We start from the raw sequence: 24,672 nt of genomic DNA on the forward strand, positions 1-24,672 counted from the left end.
ACCGGCTCACGTGACCACGCCTCTCAGCCAATAGGAGAGGACAGCTCAGATTCCAGCCCGAGAAGCCGAAGACGAGAGGGGGGGAAGCCATACAATGATAATCATGAAAAAACTAGAAACACAACTTTACCAGCATCGTTGACACTTCCCTAACTTTTCGCGTCGCTATGGGTTAACTTAATGGCGGATATTGGTGCGAAAATGACATTTGTTTGTAAGGAAGTTTACTCCGGACGACTTTAAGGAGAGACGCTTTTCGTCTTGCCCCCCATCATCACCTTGCGTGGAAGAATGGGGGCTGGAGCTCTGACCATCTGTGTGAGTAAAATATCAACTTTTTAACGCCTTAAATGAAGTCTGCCATGGAACTTTCTTACAGTCTTGCTATGCGCGTAATGACGCGCAATGATGTTCCAAATAGCTTTTGGTTTAACAAAAACTATTTGCTTTCTTAAATGGTCATCTATGTCACTGTGATGCGTGACGTCATCAAGGAGGGACCAGAAAGCAGACATCAATCGCATTCTTCCATGAATGTTATTTTCTTTTTGTATCCTAATACCTTTTAATTTCGATAATATAGTTTAATCCCCTTTGTACGCACTTTGTGACATGACAGCACATCATAATCATCATAATTGAGTCTTTTGAAAAGTATGCCGTTATCAAGACGTCTTGTTACGTAATGGCACGTCACGTCACGTCAATCATAACCAAAAGTTTTGAAAAAGTTGGAATAACAATATGTATGGACATGGATGGTCATGACTTAAAATTAATCTTGTTTTTGTCTTCTTTTTAGATTGCCAAATATGAACAAATCAAACATAATGTGGTGGGAAAAGTCCACTTTTTCACTATTTCACACAGAAAAATTACAGAATTATCATTTAGGAATGACCATTTTGATCAGTACACTTCCTCCATTTCAAGGACCAAAAAAAGAAATGCAAATACAGTGTGAATTGGAATGAGGCGAAGAGAAAAGTAATCATCCAAAGCATCCTACATCATTGCTCATACATGGGTTAATGAGATAAATTCTTGAAGGAAAATAAAAGGATTATTCTCAAATTGCTATTTAAATGGGCAACAGCTTACTTTATTATAAAAGGTTAACGGTAGACTTTGGGCCCCTTGCTGTCCTAATGTAAACAAACCTGATAGGTGTGCTTGTAAAGTGTGTTTGCAGACAAGAACAAAATGAGGCAAGATAGACATAATAACAGCTGCTTAATGTTTACTTGTGGAGGTTAATGTGCTCAGTGACGGGGTCTTTAGTGCATCCGGGGAGTATTCAATTTGTTCTCATTTTGTAAGGTTGCAGACTCAACATCTTTTACCTCCCTTGAGAACTTCCCTATAAGTGTCTGTGCGTGTAGCACATTCAAGGTGTTGCGTGGTAACCCGAGATCTGTCATAGCAACGCCCTCTCGCTCTTCTCCTCTTACCGGCACGTGGGTGCGACATGGCCAGTTTCTTCTTCTTTACTAACCACCGTCCGTCCTCTGCGCAGCACAACGAGGCAGCGGTGCAAGTGAAGGAGGACATGAAAAAGATGGTCCGCATCCCCGTGCTGAAATCGCGCTCGGTGCCATCCAAGCACATCAGGTTGTTCGGTGCACCCCTCCCTGAGCTGCAGGAGAAAGGCCTGACTGAAGACGGGGTGCCCCTGGTCGTGCGCAGGATGGTGGAGCATCTGTGCAACAATGGTGAGGCCGAAACGAGCCCTTCATCGAGTTACAAATTGACCTCTTTTCACTCAAACAATAAATTAATCTGTATTACTGTACACAATATCAGAATTATTATATGCAATAGTTTTAATCTGATTGGCTGTGCTTACTCTACAATATTTACTCTAAAATATTCAATATATAGTCTAAAACATTTATCATTTACTCTAAAATGTGGACTATGATTTAATACAAAAGACTTTTATTGATTTATCTCCATTAGAGTTGTTAACTCTAAAAAATTTGACTTGCGGATTTTATCGGCGCTTCAAAATGCTGATGGAGGCATTTTCCCACAGCCATCAATTCATTGTGCACTATTTACGTTTGGCCACTAGATGTCAGTAAGCGAAAACAATTTTGACTGTGACCCCCCAGCACTACAGCAGGAGGGCTTGTTCCGGGTGAACGGCAGCGTGCGGGCCATGGAGGCGCTGCGGCAGCACCTGGAGAGCGACGAGGATGCTGACATCACCAGTGACGCGGACACGTGCACCGTGGCCAGCCTGCTCAAAAGGTACTTGAGGGACCTCCCCCAAGGCCTGGTGGAACCTGACGTCCAAAGAGCGCTGCTGCGCTACTACCAAGGTGAGGAGAAGATTTGGTTTGTTGAATATGATTTGGTTCATTCAACCAATTCTGACATCTGAAGGAACAATCGAGCTCTCCCGTCACACACACCTTACAATACGTGCGTCATTGGGCATGTTGGTATCGGTCTCCACACGTGCGTTAATCCAACTCTGACGCCATTTTATTCCCCGAGTAATAGTATCAACATATTTGCAAGCGCTTTGCAGAACACAACATGGCACGGAATCAAGTCTTGTTCTCTGATCTAGTCGTACCGGGAAAGGATTAAGGTTGTAAACGATACAGTGTGATTGATTATCCACTCTTTAAAAGGATTTCATTGAAGTCTTGGAGCATTTTTCAATAAAAAAAAATCTGAATGATCAGCGCATACCTTGACGTATTTTGTGTTTCCAAAGAGTGCGGCGACGAGATGTCCTGCTCAGGCCTGAGGGAGCATCTGCAGAAGTTAACAGAGGTCCACCTTAGCCTGCTGCATTACCTGTGTCACTTTCTCACACTGGTGGAGAGCAACCAGCAGGACAATCGCATGAACGCCCAAAACCTCGCCACGGTGTTCGGACCCAGCGTCTTCCAGTAAGTGTGTACAATTAGGAGAAAAAAAAAGGAAGATTTTGGTTTCAAACAGTTATGAATGGACAGAAATGGTATTTTTAGACAAAAACTACTAATACATTATTTGGCCAGAAGGTGGTGCTATTTTCTCTTAGAAGTACTTGTCATTTTCAGCCACTTATCCTACTCATGTAATGACTACATTTCTATTTCACTATAATTTATAATACCGTAATTTTCGGACTATAAATCGCGTTTTTTTTTCATAATATGGGTGGGGGGGAGACTTATACTCAGGAGCGACCTATATACATATATATGTTTTTTTTTTCACTTTTTTGGGCATTTTATGGCTGGTGCGACTTATACTCCGGTGCGACTTATAGTCCAAAAATTACGGTACATAAAATGATTTTTCAGAGTCAAACACAGAACCTCATCAAAGTGGATTTTTTTCCCCCAGGTTTTGAGCCCTTCAGTCAACTCCGACACGTGGTGGCTTGTGTTATTTGACCATGATTAATATGTCAATCTTTCTCCCTGGAATCCAGCGTGTCTCCCGCGTTCGAGGCCCTCAACGAGCAGAACATTTGCAACAAGATCCTAGTCCGGCTCATCCAGAACTACAGCAGTATATTCGAAGCGGGCGCAAAACACGAAGAAAAAGATGACGTCAAGGTGTGTGCTAATCTTACTGTTTTTTGCTGACTGCAGCGGACATGATCTGATGCCTATTGAAGCATCTGACATATGACATCACTCGTGGCCTATTTACCCGGCAAGACGTCGTACGGACAGCCACTTACGTAACCGCAGGACAAAAAATCAATAGCCGTATTGATCGAGGGAGGTGGACATCTTGCCACAGTGTCTTATCGATTGCCTTGTTTGGCTGGCAAGAAACAAGCGGAACAAAAACATCCTCCTTCAAAAAAAAATCCATTCAATGGAAAACTTTAAAAACGAACAAATACTTTAGTGTTGTTTTTACTGTGACACAGTTCCCGCGCAAGAAATGTTTGGTATGGCAAAAAGTCATCCTTGCGTGACATCTTTGCGGGTGATGGATGGACGGATCCGTGGCGAAACGTGACTTTGACCGCCGGGTCGCTTGTCAACCTGACGCCGCCTTAACATTTTAGGGAAACCATCAGTCCCTGCAAGATCGCCTTACGTGCAAACACGCGTGCGAAAGCAAAAATATACAATAAGTCCATCCGGCCTGTCTTCACCTCAGTCTGACATCATGACGGCAGCACATGCGGTGCTCTATTTTCATTCGGGTTTATGTAGGGCCTGACCTATATGGATTTCTTTCAGGCCAATGCTAATTTTTAGCAGAATAAAATACTGATTAATTGGCGGAATCATTTAAAAAACCTGGGAATAGGCGGTCTAATTAGCCCCCCCACACACATACACACACACATACACACACCCCTAGCCGGAAGGCTTTAACATTGTTATTTGCTCCCGACATCCCCAGGTGCGTGCTCCGTTGAAATTCCTTCACATAGGCCCTTTTAACACCGACCATGTGACGCGTGCAGCGCGATTAGCGTGATGCGGGCCTGTTTATGGGAAAGCTGTTTTTCTGCGTGCGCTCGCGGCTTTGCAGATGCTATCAGCTGACTGCAGCGAGGGAAGGTTGTTCTCGCAAACACCAGTGGTTCAAATAGCCAATGACTTATTCAAATACAATATAGAAATAAAATGAGGAGGAGAAATCATCATTTTAATTCATATTATATTTTGGTGTCATAATGTTAATATTTAAGACTATAATAGTATTTCAATTCTAGAATACTTACATTCAATTTATAGAAAATAAATGTCAATAGAATACATTAAATTATTTTTTTTATGCACTGCTTTTTTTGGAAAGTGGATAAAGTAATTTAATTTTGATTCATTTTAAATGTTTTTTTTTTTTTTTTTTCTAAAGGTTGGACAAATTGATGCAGAGCCTCCATGCCAAGACAGCAACACACCTGAAAAGCTGAGGAAGAGGAAGGTACGCAATACACATATTCATGTAAAGGCTTTACCACTTACAGTATCTATTTTTTTTTTTTCCTTTCCGAGATCTATTTCCTGCTTTCTTATCTGAGGTTTTTATTTTTGCTCTACCAGCAATAAAAAACATGTATCGGTCCTAATCGGATTATGATCATATGATTGATGAAAGCGTTCGGCAGCAGGAAGCAAAACATTAAAAAAAAAAATTTTTTTTAAACTGCCACTTTAAATAATATAAGAGAGCAAGGAGCTTTGACACTGGTCTGCACTCTCAACCAGTGTAAAATTACTGTGTACAGTATGTATTGATTATTGCTCTGAAAACATTGGATATATGTAGAAGAATCTCAGAAATTGCTGGCTTTGACCTCAGTAATGATTGATAAGTTTATTAATCATCTCTACACTCATTATCGTAACTCCATAAAAGCTATGTCGCACTCTCAAGGCCAAACATACCCGTGAGAGATTTCAGAGAGGTAATAGTGCTGACACACACAGATCCGGTCCGCCACAACATTTTATGTGGCCCGCCAAAGCAAATATTATGCACCAACTCCATTCTATATATGATTGAAATATGACAGATGGCAATTTACGCACGAAAACATCATGGGAAGGGCTGTGGGGGGGGGTCAATCGTTGCTTTCCGTGAAAGGCAAATGTATTTAGAGGAATCAATACAGCAGCCAGGAAGAATTGGAATCGCATAACCGGTCAAGCTGAAGAAACCGCAGCGGTTGCGCTAATTACAAAAATGTAGCCTTTAGGTAACTAGCAAAGGTTCAATATGGAAACGACCCGCTGATAATTGGCTTTTAACTAAACGTAACGCGTCAAAGGTTTCAACCGCTGACGTCAGCAGTGACATCAAGTGCCCGAGTCCCACATTCGGGCGGACAGTTCGCCGACATGCAGAAGGGTCCGTGTCGCAAGGTGGCCGTGATCAGGTTGCGATTCTTCGCCTACAACACAATCGGCGGCTCGCTGCAACTCCACCCGCTTTATGTTGGCACGGTAAAGCAAACATCAATAGATTTTTTGGGATTTTTGTTATATCATTTCTCCCGTGCCTTAAATTGCTTGATTCCATCTCGGAATCTTCAAATGCGTTTTTTCATTGTATCCTGATGTGTGTGAGTGATGTCACAAATGTCAACGCCACTTTTGTTTCCACTTGTGAAGGTGAAGAACGGCAACACTGACGGGGGCGCGCTCCAAACACCCGGCCGCCCGGTGCCGCTGCCTCGCGGTCGGGGGGCTCTCGGCGTACCAATAGTGGTGCCTCTGAGGAGCGCCAGCCCCGCCGAGTTCATGAAGACGACTCGCAAGGATTCTCCCGTCCCTACCTGTTTCCATGCCAACCTGCATGTCAGGTAAGGTGGTGCCACAAGACACTTCCTCTTGGATGAAAATAATAATATTAATTAAAAATTAAAAATCCATTTTTTTAAATACAATAATTTAGCCTTTGTTTTAGTTAACTATGTATTTATGATGCAGATTTAATTTTTTTTCTAACCACATCACGTTTAAGATTTTTTTTTTTCAGTGCAGGGGCAAGGGGTGAAAGGTGAGTGTTTGACAGCAAACAGGAATCTAAAGCCTGAGCCCCATGGCCTTGAGCATGAGGCATGCACACAAGCCTATTATAAGCATCTGAAAGTGAGACCGGCTCAGTGCCTTTCACGCAAAACCGCAACGCGGGAAAAACAAAGACGGTTTTGACGGACAGACCGTGTGAAAGCCTTTTTATTTAGTTACTTTACGAGAAGCAGGAAAATCTCCTGGACGACATCATCATCTCATGCGATATCCTTAGATTTTTTTTTTTACAAAAGCGATGCTGCGAAAAAAAAGCTGTTTTGACAAGCATTGCGTGAAAGGGGTCTCACCGAGAACTTCCCGCTTTACTTCAAGAATCAATCAGCTCAATAATCGATATTACCTTTGGACCCAGCTTCCTCTCGCATTTACGTCAGGAAATCTCTAGAGACTGATTAAACATTGGGCCAGGCGAAGTGCTAGCACGTTCCCCAATAGTCTGACCTTAGCGACGACATCCTGTGTGGGTCATGGGTGAGGGTGATGGTTGAAGTAGCTCACTGTGCTTCACGAAAATGAAAGTACAGCATTGGATTTTTTTTTTTTAAATTAGTTTTTTTGAGGTGGCACATAACTTATACATTTAGTAAACAACCCCGTAGAACAGAAACCTCCTCTGTATCAGGGGGGGGTCCAATGTCGTCCTTCTAGGCACAAATATAACACGGTAGAGCTGGAATGTACAATACGGAGCAAAGCAATAAAACGAGCGATGACACCGAAGCTGTAAGGCGAGACATTCAAATCCACGACAGCTCACTTCGGCACCAGTCCCTTCAACTCGTAATGTCGCTTCAGATCAGATTTTAATAGTGTGTCATCATAGACTTGTTACATAGATGTTTGTGTGACACATGCGTGGGAGTTCCAGTAGGAGCAGTTAATAGGATAAACTGATTTACTATTGATTGAAAACCATCGGCCTCAATTATATAGGTTGTTGGAGTCAGCACATTTGATCTGCCATCTGTACATTTACATACAGCATGTAAAGAATCAAAATAGCGTCAGTAAATCTTCATTTGACATTCCCCCGTGTCAGATCGTATTCGGGGTGCTGCGTACAGTACGACCAGGGACTCCAGTAAAGTGCGTCAGCAGTCCGTGCTGGTATTTACCAACAGATGCGCCCACGGCAGATCAAAATGGAGGATTACTTCTCAATAGTGTTCCCCAGTTCATTGCGGGGGAGGCCGTCGAGTTGATTGGATTTAATCTTTGTGGATTACAATGACCCAGGTTGACATGGCATCATGATGAAATTCCCCCAAATCTCCCAAAATTTCTATTTTTATGTTAATCTAGTTCCTGTTGTTGTTTGATTTAGCAAAGCTATGTTTCAACCTGTAACTGTATTTTAATCCTCATAGCATAGTGCATAGTATCGTACGTTCTCTCAATTTTGTGGCAAATATATGCTAATTCTCCACAAAGTCATCCTCAATGGTCTTGGCTATCTCCATTTTGTGTCAACGCCTTGGTGGTCTCACCTCCACCTAAAATATGACACCACCCTCACTGGCCGCAGATGAGCCAACATAGCGGCGTCATGTGAACTTACCGTGCTCCCGGTCGCATGCAGAGCGATGCATGCTGGCTTTTGTGTATGGTTGCGACGGTCCACGGGAAGGGCGTGATGCAACCGAGGCGTTCTCAGAAGCGTCTACGGAGCCGGGCGGGAGTGAGAAACGTCGCAATGAGGTGTGAGGGTGAATGGCGATGGCGTCGTTGGCAGGGAAAGAGTCATCCATCTTTCTTCTGACCGGACTAACGATGTCGTTGGAAGATCAACTTTTTCCGACGGACACGTGCACGTTTTTCGGTCGACCTAATGTATTTATGAGAACACAAGACAATTTTGTCGTCCATAAACTTAATGCAAATAAAACATGAATTTTAAAAAAAATTATATAATAAAATAATCTATATACCGTATTTTCCGCCCTATAAGGCGCACCTAAAAACCTAAAATGTTCTCAAAAACCAACAGTGCGCCTTATAGTCCGGTGCGCCTTATATATGGACTAAATTCCTAAATTTAAACTGGCCCAAAGCATTGTGTCATGAAATCAATCATAAGTGGCCCGCTGAAGACTATGAATCATGACTCAAAAAGACTATGGATCATTATTTTATGATTATAAAGTCATTTGTTCTGTCTGAAGTTGGAATAAAAAAGATAAAATGGAGAATGATTTGATTTGGATTAAAAATCTGACATGATGCATTAATGGTGCGCCTTATAGTCCGGTGCGCCTTATATAAGGACAAAGTTTTCAAATGGGCCATTCATTGAAGGTGCGCCTTATAGTCCGGTGCGCCTTATAGGCCGGAAAATACGGTATATATATATATATATATATATATATATATATATATATATATATTGATTTTTTTGATTACATTAAGTTCGTAGAAGGGAAAAAATCTTCCATTTTTGAAAGAGAAAATATTAGCCGATTATTTGGAGGTTCTAATCTTCAACTGTTTTGTTAAATCTGAAATACTATAAGATCTTCAACGGCCATATTTTTGTAAACAATTTACCGTTTTTTTCCGTGTATAGTGCGCCCCCATGTATAGTACGCACCCCTAAAAATGGCATGCTGATGCTGGAAAAAAGCTTGTACCCATGTATAATACGCACCCAATTTTTATGAATTTTTTTAAAAAAAAAAATTTTTTTTTTTTTTTTTTTTTTTTTAAGTCCCAATGATCGTCACACACGCAGGGAGGCAATGGGTCCCATTTTTATAGTCTTTGGTATGGTCTTAACTAGGCTGGATGTAATTTTTTTTGTTGGCGTTGATTTCTCCGACTGCCCGTAAACGCACCACCGCGCTCCGTGCGCATGGAGCGTGTTTGAAGTGAACAGCAGAGAAGAAAGGAACAAGGCAAAGTGTTGTGAAATAAAATATTACCTGTAATACGGATTTAGGTAGAGAACTGAACTTTCGCTCTTTATATAGCTGACGTGTCTTGCTCATCCGTTCTGCGCATCTGTAATGGCGGCCTCCGTATGATATCCGGTTTGCGTGTGTGCGAGAGCGAGAGAGAGCGAGAGAGAGAGCGCGCGAGAGAACGCTCAACCGTAGCGCGCCGCCGACCGCCCAACTGCACCGGGCTGGTCGATTATTGTGACAGAGCCGTCGCTGAAATTTAGAAGATATTTTTAAAGTCCTGATGTACTTTCTAAAATTTAAGTGGACCTCAGTGCGCACTGCGCAGGGAGCTTAATTTGGTGCGGTCGCGCAACCGCAGCGCGCCGGGCGCTCACTGTCGCATTGCTTAAAGAGCGCCTTTGTGTTTTAGGATGAACAGCAGAGACCAAAGGAACAAGGCAAAGTGTTGTGAAATAAAATATTACCTGTAATACGCATTTTGTTATTTGCTGATTGAAACTGCTAATTAAACTGTAAATTGAAACTAATAGGAAGAAAACAACTCTCGCTCCTTATATAGCTGACGTGTCTTGCGCATCCGTTCTGTGCATTTTATTTCACAACACTTTGCCTTTCTTCTCTGCTGTTCACTTCAAACACGCTCCATGCGACCGCAATGCTCTCGTATCAGACGCTTGCTCGATCACCTGCTCGTTTGCTGTCCCGTGCGCGCACGAAGCGCGGTGGTGCGTTTACGGGCAGTCGGAGAAATCAACGCCAACAAAAAAAATTACATCCAGCCTAGTTAAGACCATACCAAAGACTATAAAAATGGGACCCATTGCCTCCCTGCGTGTGTGACGATCATTGGGACTTAAAAAAAAAAAAAAAAAAAAAAAAAAAATTTAAAAAAAAATTTATTTTTTTTTTTCTTTTGTACCCATGTATAATGCGCACCCCGGATTTTAGGACAATAAATTGGTAAAATTTTGCGCACTATACACGGAAAAAAACGGTAGTCTTCATCAAAATCCATTTTCAACACTGCTTATCCTTTCTAGGGTCATTAAAGATCATTTAACCTTTAGTGAACCCAATATTTACTGTCTTTGGGCAATCTCATGTGTTTTGTAAACAACAATCAATTTGACATCTTTAATGAAGGTCAAGTACAAAACAAGAACAACTCCCCCTTGCACCGGCTTGTTCTGGGTAATTTTCCGTTCAGCCGGGACTGACCGGTGTGTTTCTCCGCAGCCCCACAAAGCATGTTGTTATCCCGACAGTAAGGTAGTGGGTAAGCTGGATTTCCGCTCTTTTGCAACACTCGGCGGCGGCGAGCGCTAATATTTAATACGCTTGCCAGACTGTAAAAACACCAGCTCGGAACATGCGGGTGTCAGAACAATTACAACCCCCAAAAAATCTAAAGCTTAAAGGAATGGTCCATGTCACTCGTGATTTGTTCGTGAAGACTTTTGTACTTTGCTGAACTTTGTCCCATTTTACTCACTGGCCCAACTGGAAACCTAAATCCTTTGTTTTGAATGTTAGACGTGCCCTTTGCAGGAAGCAGCATGGTGACCAGTCACGTACCAAAAACTCACCGGGGAAACGCAAATTAACGTCTTTCCCTCTGACTTGGTGTGACGCCAAGAGGTTGATGTTTATTGGAACATTGATTTTCTATTTCCTGCTCCAAATGAAACCTGATACTTGGCAGCAGCACCGTTGATTATTAGGCTGTTGTTTCAGTTTACCGTAGGAAGTTAAATATAATTTAATGTCGATATAATATGAATTAAATACAAAAAAACTTGACAAATTGGTTATGCAATTTTAAAAAAACATAATTTAATATAAATATAAATTAAATAAAAAAACTTGACAAATTGGTTGTGCATCTTTAAAAGCGTCAACTTTGTAAATGTAAATAAAAAAGTATTATTTAAAAATAATATGGTGTACCAAAAAAGAAAAATGCTGTAGACTTTTGGCTTTACAAAGAAATGCCATCTAACTTTTTACTCTAATCAGTCGATTCCTGGTTTGTTTTCAATGTTATTTCGCCCTCGCGACTTATCAGGAAGAAAACACGGCATTCAAGTCAGCTTTTTGGAGAAACAATGCGAGCGATTACGACATCTCTTCCTGCCAGTGACCACGTATGAAAATATTAAGCAACGTACAGAGCCGCTCAAGTCATTGCGTAATTCGCCCGCTGGCTGGCTTAGTCTATCCAGTCGGTACCAGCAGCCTTCCAGTCGCCCTAAAGCTAACTCATTGTATTTGTCTTTTATGTTTTAGCACCCAAGAAGATGAGAGGCCCATATCTCCTTTCTATCTGAGGTAGGCCCTGTTGGAAGCCCCTTAATCATCATCAAAAACATCGAAAGACACCAGACACAAATTCGACAAGTGAAAATGGCAGACAGATCAAGCGGAACCTTCCAGTTTCACTCGCTAGCATCCTCAAAATTGATTTTCAATTTACTAACGTAGGCTTTGACATGACAAAGGATCTCATCTCATTAGGAATGTTGCAAATACTTTCCTATTGACTGCCTGTAATTATCGATTTAACTTGCACTCGGGACTCCCCTGGTCACATTCCCGCCTTGTGTTTTAATTACGTTGCTTCCATGAAGGCGTTTTTTTCACATTATAGTCATGATTTAATAGTTCCCCTAGGTTCAGAATGCAAATTGGTCCGTCCCTTTAATCCCAACACCAAATACTAGAGCGTAGCGTGCTAACATGCAAATGGACACAAATCGTTAACTCCATCCATATTGGCATCGTGTTTCTCACACACTTGAGTTAACTTTTGCCCACCAGTTATTATGTTATTCTTCCAAGCACAACATCTGACGCTCCTGGTTAATATGCCACCGCGGTGTAACACGGGATTAGCGGACGGGCCGGGTTACACAGTACCGGCCTGATCAAACAAGGCCTTTCTGACAATCTCATTCAACGTCGGAGCCGAAGCAGACCATTGTTTGCTACCTAAAAGTTGTGCACGTGTCAGAGCGTCTGATATCTTCATTTTATAGCAATTTAGAGTCAAAGGTTAAGTCAACACTAGTAAGACATTAACGGGTTTATGTTGCTTTAACCTGCCGTCGTAAATGGTAGGTCTATTTCTAGTCACTGAGCATTTTGATCTCTAGTATGATTTTCTTTTTTTTTTGGCGTCAGTATTTATCTCGCATATCTTTTTCACCTTCACTTTGAGTGGCCTGTGCTGTTTATTGTAAACACTGGTGTTTGTGGAATATTTCTCACAGGTCACATTCTGAGAAGCATTTTTTCATATTTTTGCACCCCCCCTATAACAGTCATAGAGGAACTTTTGTTTTAGCATTTCTCAGTTTGTATTGAACAAACTCTTCTTCTCCTTCTTTCAGTCCTCACTGCTCCCCTGAAGTTTGCACACCTGATGCCACCACGTAAGTCTTCTCTTTTATTGGCATTTTTGGGGAATACCAATTCCATGTTTATCCACTCCAAACAGCATCCTGGACAGGACCATCCGTTCGGCGGTGAAGCATCACCTCTTCGATGGCCATCAGACGTCGGACGGCGGCGGGCTGTCCCCACGGCAGCTAACGGCGAGACAGCGACGACGTCACCGCAGAGAACAGCAGGACGACGGCTACGGGCCGCTAGACAGAAGCGGGTACGGCCGCAAGAATTTGTAATCCACAAAGTCCTTGTTGATGGAGTTAGATGAGCGCGTTAGTCAATACGACGTGTGGACGGTAAACAGAATTAGCCCAGAAGGCTAAACAACACAGGCTATAAAATGCGAGCTTTGACGCCACATTGAGTTTCACAAAGAAGCACCGATCCTTTCTCCTGACAGAGCGAATACCAACAAGGAGAACATCCCAAAATTAGGAGGTGGGAGCGGATGTAGTCGAAACCTGAGGGAGGAATTTAGCGACTTTTACGGAGCATCACACGGTGGGCAGAGCGGATCAAAACCCAGGAAGTGGAAACACAACCCGACAATGGCGTGGTTCAACCAGGAAGCCTACTCAGTGAGTTCTCTTGAATTACTACTGGTCACTTATCTGTATAATATGTCTCGGTGGCTTCAAGGTGAGGTCCCGAAACAAGAATCATAAGAATTTTATTTTTCCATTGAAGGAGCCTAGCATGTCGGCAACCTTTGAGAGAACCAGACCCGGCCGCGTGGAGCCCTATAAGAAAAGGTGAGCGCCTCAAATGTTCATTTTTAAAACATGACGACATCGCAACGGCTCGTAAAAACCTTGTTTTGGGTCGACGAACGTGCGGCTGCCACCTGTAGATCTCAGCGCCGTTGTGTTTATACAGTACACCGGATCCACTGGACAGATCCAAACACAAACATGTTTTTTTTTTCCCGGCACATTTTCCAGGAATGACGCTTCAAGAAAAGACGACCTATCTTCTCCCTTACAGGTACGATCGCCCTCACGCTTTTTGTCCCCTTCTGCAACGCCAGATTTTAAACACAGATCCAGAAATATTACTGCCAACTTTGACCCCTCATTCCCTGTCAATGGCGATTCATTAGGAAAATAAAATCTCATCATCTGGTGCAATATCAACGTAAATGTGCCAAAATTAGCATGCCGCTATTCGCCAGGCAGCCTCAATGTATTTTTAGCCTCTTTCCCGCCCGCACGCATAAAATGAACGCATCAAACCCCAGCCAAGCGAGATATTGCCACAACACAACCAAGCGAGATATTGCCACAACATCAAACTATTCGGGCTTTCCGGCATTTTCCCTACAACACCCACCGGTGGTGTCCCGGTTCTTTTACGTCACTGACACTAACTCGTTCAGTTCCCCCCTCCCTGTCAAACCAACGTTTTGTTTAGGCAGGTTTACGGGAGATTACGAGCGACGACATAATTGTTATGAGGCAGCGGGGGGGGGGGCACGAGGCCAACAGACCTTATCAAGTCTCCGCAGCTGTTAGGCGTTGCCTTACAGTGCCGCACTCAATCGGACAACAATCGTCTAGGTGGGCCTTGTCATCGAAGAAACACCCCCACGATGCTTTGCACCTGCTGGTTCATCGTCTCTCAAGTCAAAGTTGACAGGGATTGAGTAGGTCTGATGCAATCAAACACTAAACATTGTTTATTTTTGGAGAGGGCGACAGTTGCAGGTAATCATTCCGTTTAAAAGCCACTTTTGTTATGTATTGTTATTTAAATTTATTGATGGCTTCAGTGGAATATTTGCATTGACTGTCTTGAACTGTGCTAGCCTTTTTTTAAATTTAGAATCTTTTTTTCCTAATGCAAATGGAATGCATACTGCTAACATGGCTAAGCATTCATTTGTTTGACTTGTATACTTTTTAGTATTTGTTGACCAATACAAATATAGAGGCAGATGGTAATACATTTTAAAATTTCACATTTAAAAAAAGAATTGAAATTTCAGTCAATTCAAAATGGATATTCTTTTTGTTAAATATTTCTTTCAATTTCCTTAATTTTGAACATTTATTTTTAGAGAAATATTTAAGTCATTCAAAATAAAAACATGAATGATTTAAAAAAAAAAAAAGATTTAAAAAAAATCCCATGCAATAACAATTTCATTAGTTCGTACTAATGAAGCAAATAGCATCTCGCTCCCTTGATTGGATGCAATTAAAACCCACACGGCCCCCGTGAGGCTTTTCAAAGCGTCATCCTCTCGCTCGGGGGGGGGGGGGGGGGTTCAATGTTACGTAAAAAACCTTCTTCAGAGCTGAAAGCTTCTCTCGCTGCTTTCTATTTCAAAACGCTTCATCAGATGAACACCATTGACTTTGTTGATTAATCATAATGGGATTACTGTGAGGTGCAAAATCCGGGAGGAGTACCAACTGGGATTAACGTGAGCGCAGATGTTGTAGACACACACACACACACATTTGCCCTGAAAGCACCATTACGTCATTGGGAGAAGCCCAGCTGGTACAACAGCAGGGCAAGATGGACAGTGCTGCACGGGAGCCTCTTTTACACGCTTTCTATGATAAGATGGAATTTGTCCCATGTCAGTCTTCGGAATGTGGGGTGCGCCAAAACGTGCCCTGTACAGTTTGTTCTTTTACGATGGAGAGGGATTCAAATCAGCGTCCCAGAACAACTCGTGTGAGGTTCCGGTTTAAGACAAGTAGTAATGGGAGCCTTCCAGTAAATAGCCAGTGGCATTTAGGGAGCTCATCTTGTTTTTCCCTAAAAATAGCCAGGCCCACACCCAGAGACAGAGGAAATGGGACGCTATCAGTTTAGCACGCTCTAGATGCACGTCCAGCTCGGACGTTGTTTTGCCAGTGACCCTCCCCGCCAAAAGTATTGGAACAGCAAATCCATCGTCGTTGCTGTCATCCCCAAACTTTTTTTAGTCTCTTATTTACGAGGTAAAAATCATCTACAGGTGATCTGACACCTCGTGACAAAGGAATTTGCATTTTTAGCAAACTGCTTCCACGTCAGTGAGCGATCAGGTTTGCAACCCTTTTTTGCACATGCAAACTTCATTCAGGCCATAAGACTCGTTGGAGCGTCTTTACTTGGGGTTGTGAACATCAGCAGCATTGTTTTTCTTGGTCTTCCATTCAACGCTGCTGTTATTAAGTAAACCAATGGTTTATGTTTTTTTTCCACTGTCCATCCCGAATAGTGACTTTGGCTAATGTTTGTGGCTCTGACCCTCAAGAGTATGTTTTTCCACTCATAAATATTTTCATATTTGCACCTTAAACTATTTCATTTCAATTTTGATGCTCTTTATGACTTGAATTCAGACGTGGGAGGTAAGATGGAGGAACTTTAGTGTAAGTGCTTCTTATCTGAGATGAATGTTTATCTTGGAGAAAAAGAAAAAAAAAAATCAGGCCGTCAGCCTACGTGTGCTGGCTCACAAGCTCTGTACTTTTTTTTCCCCTTCTTCTTCTCCCCCACCCGCACCCCTCCTGCTGCCGTTACGAGACAAACAAGTCCTGGGTGGGGAAGAAAACGCCCACCCTTCTCCAACCCAGCCCCAAACAGATGGGCGTATTTTCTGGCTGCGCCCCTGGCGGCCAATGGCGAGCCCGGTCGCCGCCCCTTTTTTCTGCAGCGAGCTTTTAAGACACTGCATGCGAGCAGACTCTGAATCTAAGCTCAACCGAGCGCTTCTGTCTTTTCCGTCTCTCTCTGATGGTTGTGCAGACGCTACGGATGAAGATCCAGGAGTCGCCCGTCGTGGCCTGCGGCGGCGTGGAGGATTACGACCCCGAGCGGGACAAGGCGAGCTGCGACGACGTGCCCCGCCTGGATAACAACAACTGGGGAGGTGAGGATGGGAGGGGGGGGGGGGAGCTTTCCACGACACGCGCATGCTGCTTTGCTGGCAAAAAAAAAACAAAAATGCAAGAATTAAATGGCAATGATCGTCAGCAGTATCTGCAGAAATGCGGGATTTTCACATTTGTTCAACTTTACTATTTACATACCGTTTATGCACATGTGGCACTCTAGTTCTGCGAGCTGTCCAAGTCACATGATCAGCATGCTCACTGCAAACAAGCCCTGGCATTCTATTTTTTTTCCTCAGTCTATTTATTTTACAACCCCCCCTTTTTTTTTTAACTCCCCATGCTTCTTGTTTATGGATTGGAATGATGAGCAACAGGTTGACGATGCCACGTGTTTAAAAACTCGCTTTTGTAAGCGTTCCATATGTTTGCCAAAACAAATACTTCAACTTGAATTATGCACAACCTCGGGGTGGGGTTGTGTGGTATGCGCGTGCGTGAGTGCGTGTTGGGGTCATATCAGAAGGGTGTCTGGGGCGCCCTCTAGTGGCCAGCACTATGGCACGAGCAACTCGGGTGAATGCTGAAGGTTATTTTCTCCGTTCTGCTATTTGGATATTTTTCCACTGACTCACCCCATTCCATACTATAAATTATTCACATCTCTGGAACTTTGTCCTACATTAACACGTCCACATTTTTTATTCAAATCATTTGAACACGGAAAAATCCAAATTTCAGAGAGCTTACATTTTTAATGTCTCATTTCTTGACCAATTCAAACCATTCTAACGATCTACAGTTCCATTAATTCAGCAGCATTCACATACTGAATTGTAGTTTCCTTTTCGCCATTACTAGAATTTAACTTTGCTGTTTTTATTTTTTGCCCAACTCAACCTTGTTCCAGTCAAGCCTGGTGACCCAAACTCGTCCATATGAACCCTGATGCAACCAAATTCCACAGTTGTCCTCATCAACTGACTCATTCCCTGTGACTTTACAAGATAATAGCAATACGCAGCTAAAGAGAATTCTCAACTTAATATGAAATATTCTTGTGGCTACATCAGTTGTCTGAATTCAGTCACGCGATTGTAGCATCGCGGGCCCGCTGCATACATATACTTAAATAACGGCATGGCGGCAGGAGACACCTTTGTCCCAGTCGACTTTGTGCCATTTGTCATCTTTGTACGTCTTCCAACAGAGATTTGCCGTTCAAAGCCTCTCGTGGCTGCAGATGCGCCAACCAGAAGGTCTCACGTGTGTTTGTCGCGTTCCATCCTAGTAACACTCTGTGTTGCTAAATATGGATAAGAATCTGGTCATGGTCGCATGGTGATGTTTTTTTGTTAGGGCCCTTTTGCTGCCGCTGTGCCTCGGTTAGTGAAGCGTGTTGTTCGGCGACTTTTGTCAGTTTAAATTCCGGTTCAGAATGCTTTTGAAGCGTCCTCGGGCGAGACGCTTAAAACCTCCATTTAACATTTTACAAATGACACAAAGCGAGATTGTTGCGTGTTGTGATAAAATTCCTTAAACTTTTCCTTTTTTTTTTTCCCCTTACAAGTTGAAGGCTCTTTTTTTTTTGTCTGAAACAAGTCTTTTTTAAATTATTTTTAATGACTCTATATTTCGGTACTGCACAGTATATATGCTTGTTTATATGTCAAAGACATCTCAAATGACCTTTTCGGTCGGCATGGCAACATGCTCAAGCGTTCCTGGAACATTTTGTCAACCTTTATCTAAATGGCAAGCTGGCATGTTTGGTGTTTCATTAGTGTACTTCATCTACACGCCGTTGATTTAGAAGGATTCTCGGAGCGGCGCTAACAAGGACATTTGGACGTGTTGGCTTTTTTTTTTTTTTTTTTTGCTGCGTGTTGAAGATTCAAACCTCTCCTTCCCTGAGGGGAATTTAAACAAACTAGGGAAAATATGCAGCTGCACCTTTAGGGCATTTGCCTGCCGTGCACTGACACCTTCAAAATTTTTATTAATGCTTGTTTTTCATTGGCAGAAAATCTACAGTCATACAAACCTGTGGTAGTTAAGTCATGATGCTTTTTCTTATATTATATTTTGATATATTTGTGTGTTCACATGGTACAGTAGATGCTGCAAATGTGGAGGCGTCGTCATGTATAATGAAAATACTAAATCTGTTGTCCTCCCCGACAAGCTGCTGCTCTCTCTCTCTCTTAATGTCCTGCCATGGGCGAGGTACAAAGTGTATCGCACAGCGGGGGTCGCGCTCTGACATTATCCCGCCGAGAAAGCGCCAAGCATTATTAATAGAGCGAGGATTGTCAGCAGACATAATGACGGTCCGAGTGGAGACGAGAAGATAAACCCAGACAAAAGTCCCGGTGGAGGCTTTCACACTAGAGGGAGGGAGGGAAGGGAGGGGCTGCTGTCCGGCAGCGACGGGAGATTTAGCATGCTGCCATGGTAACGCTTGTTCCTCTTATGTCGTTGAACACAAGCAGTGAGGAAAAACAAGCGGAGGCTTTGCTTTATGTTTCTTGACCATTTTCCAACCGAACAAAAAGGTCATCCTTCGTCCTGCTCAATAATCCAATAATTTTTTTTTAGCCAGCACACAAGTTTAAATGCTTCCCCAGGTTTATAATTCACAATATGTCCAAAAAATAACAAGCACTATCATCCATGTCCAATAGAACCGGTCCCGGCTTACACGATGCTACAGCGGGAGAACGCAGACCGCGAGGAGGCCCGCCTCTCCCCGCACGCCGGCGGCCGCCTCATCCGCCAGTTGCTGGAAGAATGCAGCGACCCCATGCCGTCCCCTCGCTTCTACGCCTACGGCCAATGCCAACAGTATCTGGACGACACGGAAGTGCCGCCGTCGCCGCCCAACGCTCACTCCTTCGTTAGGTAATAAACCGTTGTTCTCAAGTAAATGGGAAAAAAAATATTTTGGCAACTTTTGTATATTCATTATTATTACATGTGTGTAGTCGCAGAAGGAGTTCCTCTCTGGGCTCCTGCGACGACGACAAGGAGGAGTTGACCGTCGCCCAGTTAACCAAGAGGATTCACATTCTGAAGAAGAAGATCCACCGATTCGAGGAGAGGTTCGAAGACGAGCGGAAATACCGGGTTAGCGTGTGTTCCACCGGGTTGGATTATGTACGGGTCATTTCAACACGTGACTCACATGCCGTCTTCTATTCCAGCCTTCCCACAGCGACAAAGCCGGAAACCCAGAGGTGCTACGATGGATGAACGATCTGTCTGGGTTGCGCAAAGAACTCAAAGGTAACCACCGAGAACCGACTCACGGGTGCTGGATGAATCCTAAACAACATCTGTCTCTCTTTTCCCAGAACAAAAGCTGATGAAATCAGAGGAGGACTTGCCGCCGTTGACGCGGCAACGCAGCAACACGCTCCCCAAGAGCTTCGGTTCACAGCTGGAGAAGAAACCCGCGCTGGAGAAGTTACCCAAGCCCCCCGTGGAGAGCACGCTAGAAGGCATCCTGAAAAAGTTGCAGGAGAAGCGCCAGGAGGTGGACCGGCCTGAGGACATCAAGGTAGCACCGACTTCGTGTTGGGATTGAAGCGTGAAAATCGTCCAATCGTATTTGAGCGTTGTGTGTTCCATCGTGACAGGACATGACCAGGGAGCAGATAGGAGCTGAGAAACTGGCCCTGCAAAAAGCTCTCCTCTACTACGAGAGCATACACGGACGACCTGTGAGTCAACACGAGATACTTTGATATACATTTTGACATTTTCCACAACCGTGCTAGTTTTTTTTCCTGCGGCAAGTGATGAAAAATAAGATCCTTTACCTAATCCCCTGGCAGTCCCTTGGGTCCAGTCACTGAGAATAAGCTTGTTTACACTTCCCCCTGTGACCCAGATTGCTAATGGAGTGTTAACAATGACTCAAGCAGTCGCCGCGATTATCTCAGGTCACCGATGCTATTGTTCAAAACGTTTCCCCGCTGATTCCGTTGGAGTTCTGTTGCTGAACCAAAAACAGCAGCGTGCTATGATAACATGCTCCTCTGCGTTTTCATCGCCTCAGGTAACCAAAAGCGAGCGGGAGATCATGAAGCCCTTGTACGACCGGTACCGGCTGGTCAAGCAGATCCTTTGCAGAGCCTCCACCATCCCAGTCATTGTAAGTCGCCGTGTCATGTCATGTAATCCAACCCCCTCCTGTTTTTTTTTTCTTTTTTTTTTTTTTAAAACCCGCCCTCCGGCCTCGTGTCGAAAGCACATTGTCCAAACATCCGCGAACGCTTAATCCCAGCTCATGTTTGTGGCTTTAGTGTCCAATGAAGGGAGGCTGTGGCCACGCGTGTGCTGCAGGCTCTGAATAATAATTAAAAAAAAAAAACGCCCATGCCACCCATTCCTGTATTTGTTTAGCTTTTGTTTATTATGTAAGAAATGATCTCCACCGAATTTCGTTACGCAACGGTCTTTCTGTAATCCCCCCCCGGGGGCGTCACGCAAACCGAGACCACTGTCCTTGTAGTGTCCACGATGCCTCCGTCTGTGTTGTTCTTGCCAATGATGTGCACGGTTTAATCCTCAAAAATGATGTCAAAGGTCAACTCCTGCAGTCATTTGTACTTTGTAGCTGCACCATGACCTTTTTCAAGCTGTCGCGTGTCAGCGAGGGTTATATCGGGATACGAACCCGTCGCCGTGAAAGTGTAGCCGTGGTTTTTGTTTGCGGCGCTAACGCAAAACAAAATGTTGGTGTGGTCAGAGCGGCAGCGGCGGCGGCGCTGTAAACTCCACGCCGGCTATCGGCTACTTCTCGACATCACCGCAGGGCTCGCCCTCCAGCAAGCGTCGAGGCCCCCTGCTGCAGCCCATTATTGAGGGCGTAACCGCGCTCTTCTTCGATGATGGCAAGGTGAAAGGGATGATGCTGCGTTGAGCCGATTTCATAATCAGAACCCCCCCCCCGCCATTGATTTGATTTGATTGACTGCCCTCTAAATCAGGGGTGGGCATGTTAAGGTTCAAGGGTCACCTATAGCTCATTTGACGTTTTCATCTGAGCATAAAATTGGTTTATTAAAATCTAGGAATTAATTTTACTGTCATCATTTGTAATAACATTGTGTGACATTGCTCATCTGTTTGTTTTGAAAGTTCAAATGTGACCCTTACGTGCCAAAGTTTGCCCACCACCACCCCCCTTCGCTGTAGATCACCTGCAACATGGCTGCCTTTTGATTGGACAGCTGCCTGCCGTTTTCGTGTTGAATCAGTAGCTTATGTTTTTGTTTTGTTTTAGTTCTGCTATAGGCATGGTTGCTTTTGAGAAATTGCACTAACCCGGTTCTCACCCAATATACATTTCCTTGTTGACTATTTTGGGTATTCCTGCCATGGGGATGTTGCTGTGGAGCATGATTTTATTTATTTATCGATTTATTTATATTATTATAAACTCATTTATGTTGGAGCAAATAGCTCTGCCAAGATGTCTTTTCAAAATGATTCTACTAACATAATATTTTTGAGCCTGAATGAGAACTAATAAAGATTGTCTTGATTTGTCTGGAGCAATCTCAGCCAGCCTCGACCAATCACGGCCGGTCCGGAACACCATCTCAAGCTCTCTCTTTTCCTCGCGCAGGAGGAAGAGGACGGCTCAGAGGACGATGGCGACGCCAAGACGCAGTTCTGTGTCACCGCTCGCCCTGACCTTAACGTGATCAGCTTCCTGGGTCAAGAGGAAGTGGACGGATTCATTTCCCCAGTAGACGAATTGATTCCCTCCAAGAACGTAACGGACATGCGACTATCCAACCTGCACTCGGCCACCACGTAAGACTGACGGATTCACCGTAAAAAAAATCGAGATGGTGACTGGTGTATTTCGAATTGTTTTTTAATCACGGGAGTTTTTGTTGGCATCTTTTAGCCAAGAACTGGTGGAGCAACTCCAGGAAACCCGAGAGGAGAAGAAACGAATCCGCAAGATTCTCAAAGAGTTTGAGGAGCAGTTCTTGCGACAAAATGGAAGGTAAGAACAAAATCTGATTATACCCATTTCCAGGTCTGGGAACTATTTTTCTAAACATGACAATAATTATTTAAAAAAAAAAAGAAAAACCTGAGGATTATGGTGATGTTTCCACAGGAACGTTCAGAAGGAGGACCGCTTGCCTCTAGCCTCCGAGTACAACGAGTACAAGCACGTCAAAGCCAAACTGAAGCTACTTGAGGTACTCCTCAGCAAACGAGAATCCAGCAAGTTCATCTGAGCAAAAACAGGAAAATATCAAAGACTTGTCGTGATGGTTTGTGCAGCAGTCGATGGTCGCTGCCCCAAAACCCCGAAATCTTCACCGCAAACAATCACGCTTGTAATGTCTACTAATTTATTTGTGTCCGTTTCTACCACAACAACCTTTCTCACCTTTTGCCATAGAAGTCCACAGATGAAATGCTATTTTTAAAACGGTTGCCGAGAAGATGGTGCGGGATATTTTTGTACGAGAGACTTTATATTTGATGGAGAGTTGTCGTCCGGGGTGACCTCTGTAGAAAAATGCTTGCTAGTTGCTAAAATGATTGTTTTGTTTGTATTATGGGCCACACTTGAAAAGGAAAAAGAAAATGTCACAGCATTACTGAAATCATTTGCAAGATATAAATGAATAGTCTGCAAATGATTTGGTAAGAGAAATGGAAACTGGAATTATTTCATGCAAAATGATCTAAAAGGCTTATCTTTTATTTTATTAAATTATTTCGTTTTGATTTTCTCCCACAAATAATTCCCATGGTAAGAATAATTCTGACTTAATTATCTGCTGTCACATATATCGATTTTTCTTTGTCATTTTTTTAATGTGGCCCATAATACTTGCATATAGAATAACCCAAAGACTCACACAGTGTATTTTATGATCAGTAGTAATGTCAAACTAGCACGTTTGTTCAGTTTAGTAAACAATTGTGAGAATTTAATGTAAAAAAAAAAAAAAGATCATGATAATTATAATGGTGATAAATGTCCAAATCTTTTCCCTCCTGCTGAAAATCCAAACAACGTATGCATATGTTTACATTTGTGTGAGCACGTACGTTTCTGTTCTTTTTTTTTTTTTTCCACTATGGATATGGATGAGTCAATCAGTATGAATATTGGTTTTTATTGAACATAAGCACTGGCGCGGCTTCGCACATCGAGAGTGTGTACATTTTAGTACATAAACTGTATTTGTATTTTGTATATATGAATGTAAAAAGATATTTTTACTGACTCTCTGGCTCTTGTGGATTTTCTTTGACTTTTTTTTTTTAATTGATGATATACATCATTTTACAATAGCATAGAATTGAAATATATTTTTCCTTTTTTCCCCAAATTAAAAAAAAATGCTCAATTTCATCTACAATTAAAAGAAATCCCTTTTTATCAGGTAAAACAAAAAACATTGCATAACATTGCAATGATATAACTCCCCAAACTAATTCTACCAGATCATAATAATAATAATAATAATAATAAATTATATTTATAACGCACTTTACATTTGGGGGAATCTCAAAGTGCTACATGTCAGATAAAAAACAAGAAAACAAAACAAGGACAAGTTTAGAACTGGACAACAACCAAGATATGAGAAAAATTACGGAAATGCTAAGGTAAAAAGGTGAGTTTTAAGTCCAGTTTTGAAAGAGTCAGTGGATTGGGGTGCTCTTAGGTGGTCGGGGAGGGAGTTCCACAGTGTAGGGGCTGTATAGCAGAAGGCTCGGTCGCCCATGGTGCGCAGCTTGGTTTTAGGAACGTGGAGAAGGTGTGAATTGGATGAGCGGAGGCTTCGGGTGGCAGGTTTTGGGGCAAGGAGTTCTTTGAGGTATGGGGGAGCATGTCCAAGGATACAATGGTGAGTGAGGAGGGCGATCTTATAATCAATTCGGAATTTGATGGGGAGCCAGTGCAGAGAACGGAGGATGGGTGTGATGTGA

General features: G+C 43.0%; 1 protein-coding gene across 2 annotated transcripts; it reads left to right on the forward strand.

The window, feature by feature from the left end:
• The first annotated feature begins 49 nt into the window (after window positions 1-49).
• On the forward strand, window positions 50-23,963 carry fam13a (family with sequence similarity 13 member A). 2 transcript variants are annotated; one of them, XM_061274596.1, is made up of 24 exons: window positions 50-318; window positions 1,517-1,712; window positions 2,115-2,324; window positions 2,729-2,906; window positions 3,437-3,563; window positions 4,831-4,899; window positions 6,090-6,280; window positions 11,699-11,740; window positions 12,802-12,843; window positions 12,909-13,073; window positions 13,260-13,437; window positions 13,547-13,611; window positions 13,801-13,843; window positions 16,607-16,730; window positions 19,377-19,593; window positions 19,677-19,818; window positions 19,896-19,977; window positions 20,046-20,251; window positions 20,331-20,414; window positions 20,753-20,848; window positions 21,446-21,595; window positions 22,328-22,518; window positions 22,616-22,717; window positions 22,835-23,963. In XM_061274596.1, exons 1-24 carry the CDS (start codon window positions 292-294, stop codon window positions 22,956-22,958), a joined length of 3,051 nt encoding a protein of 1,016 aa, XP_061130580.1. In that variant the 5' UTR covers window positions 50-291; the 3' UTR covers window positions 22,959-23,963. The 2 variants fall into 2 exon arrangements, with proteins under 2 accessions (XP_061130580.1, XP_061130581.1); XM_061274597.1 differs by lacking the exon at window positions 21,446-21,595 and having other exon boundaries at window positions 51-318.
• The last annotated feature ends 709 nt before the right edge of the window (window positions 23,964-24,672 follow it).

The sequence above is a fragment of the Syngnathus typhle genome, linkage group LG3 (genome assembly GCF_033458585.1).
Source record: "Syngnathus typhle isolate RoL2023-S1 ecotype Sweden linkage group LG3, RoL_Styp_1.0, whole genome shotgun sequence".
NCBI lineage: Eukaryota > Metazoa > Chordata > Actinopteri > Syngnathiformes > Syngnathidae > Syngnathus > Syngnathus typhle.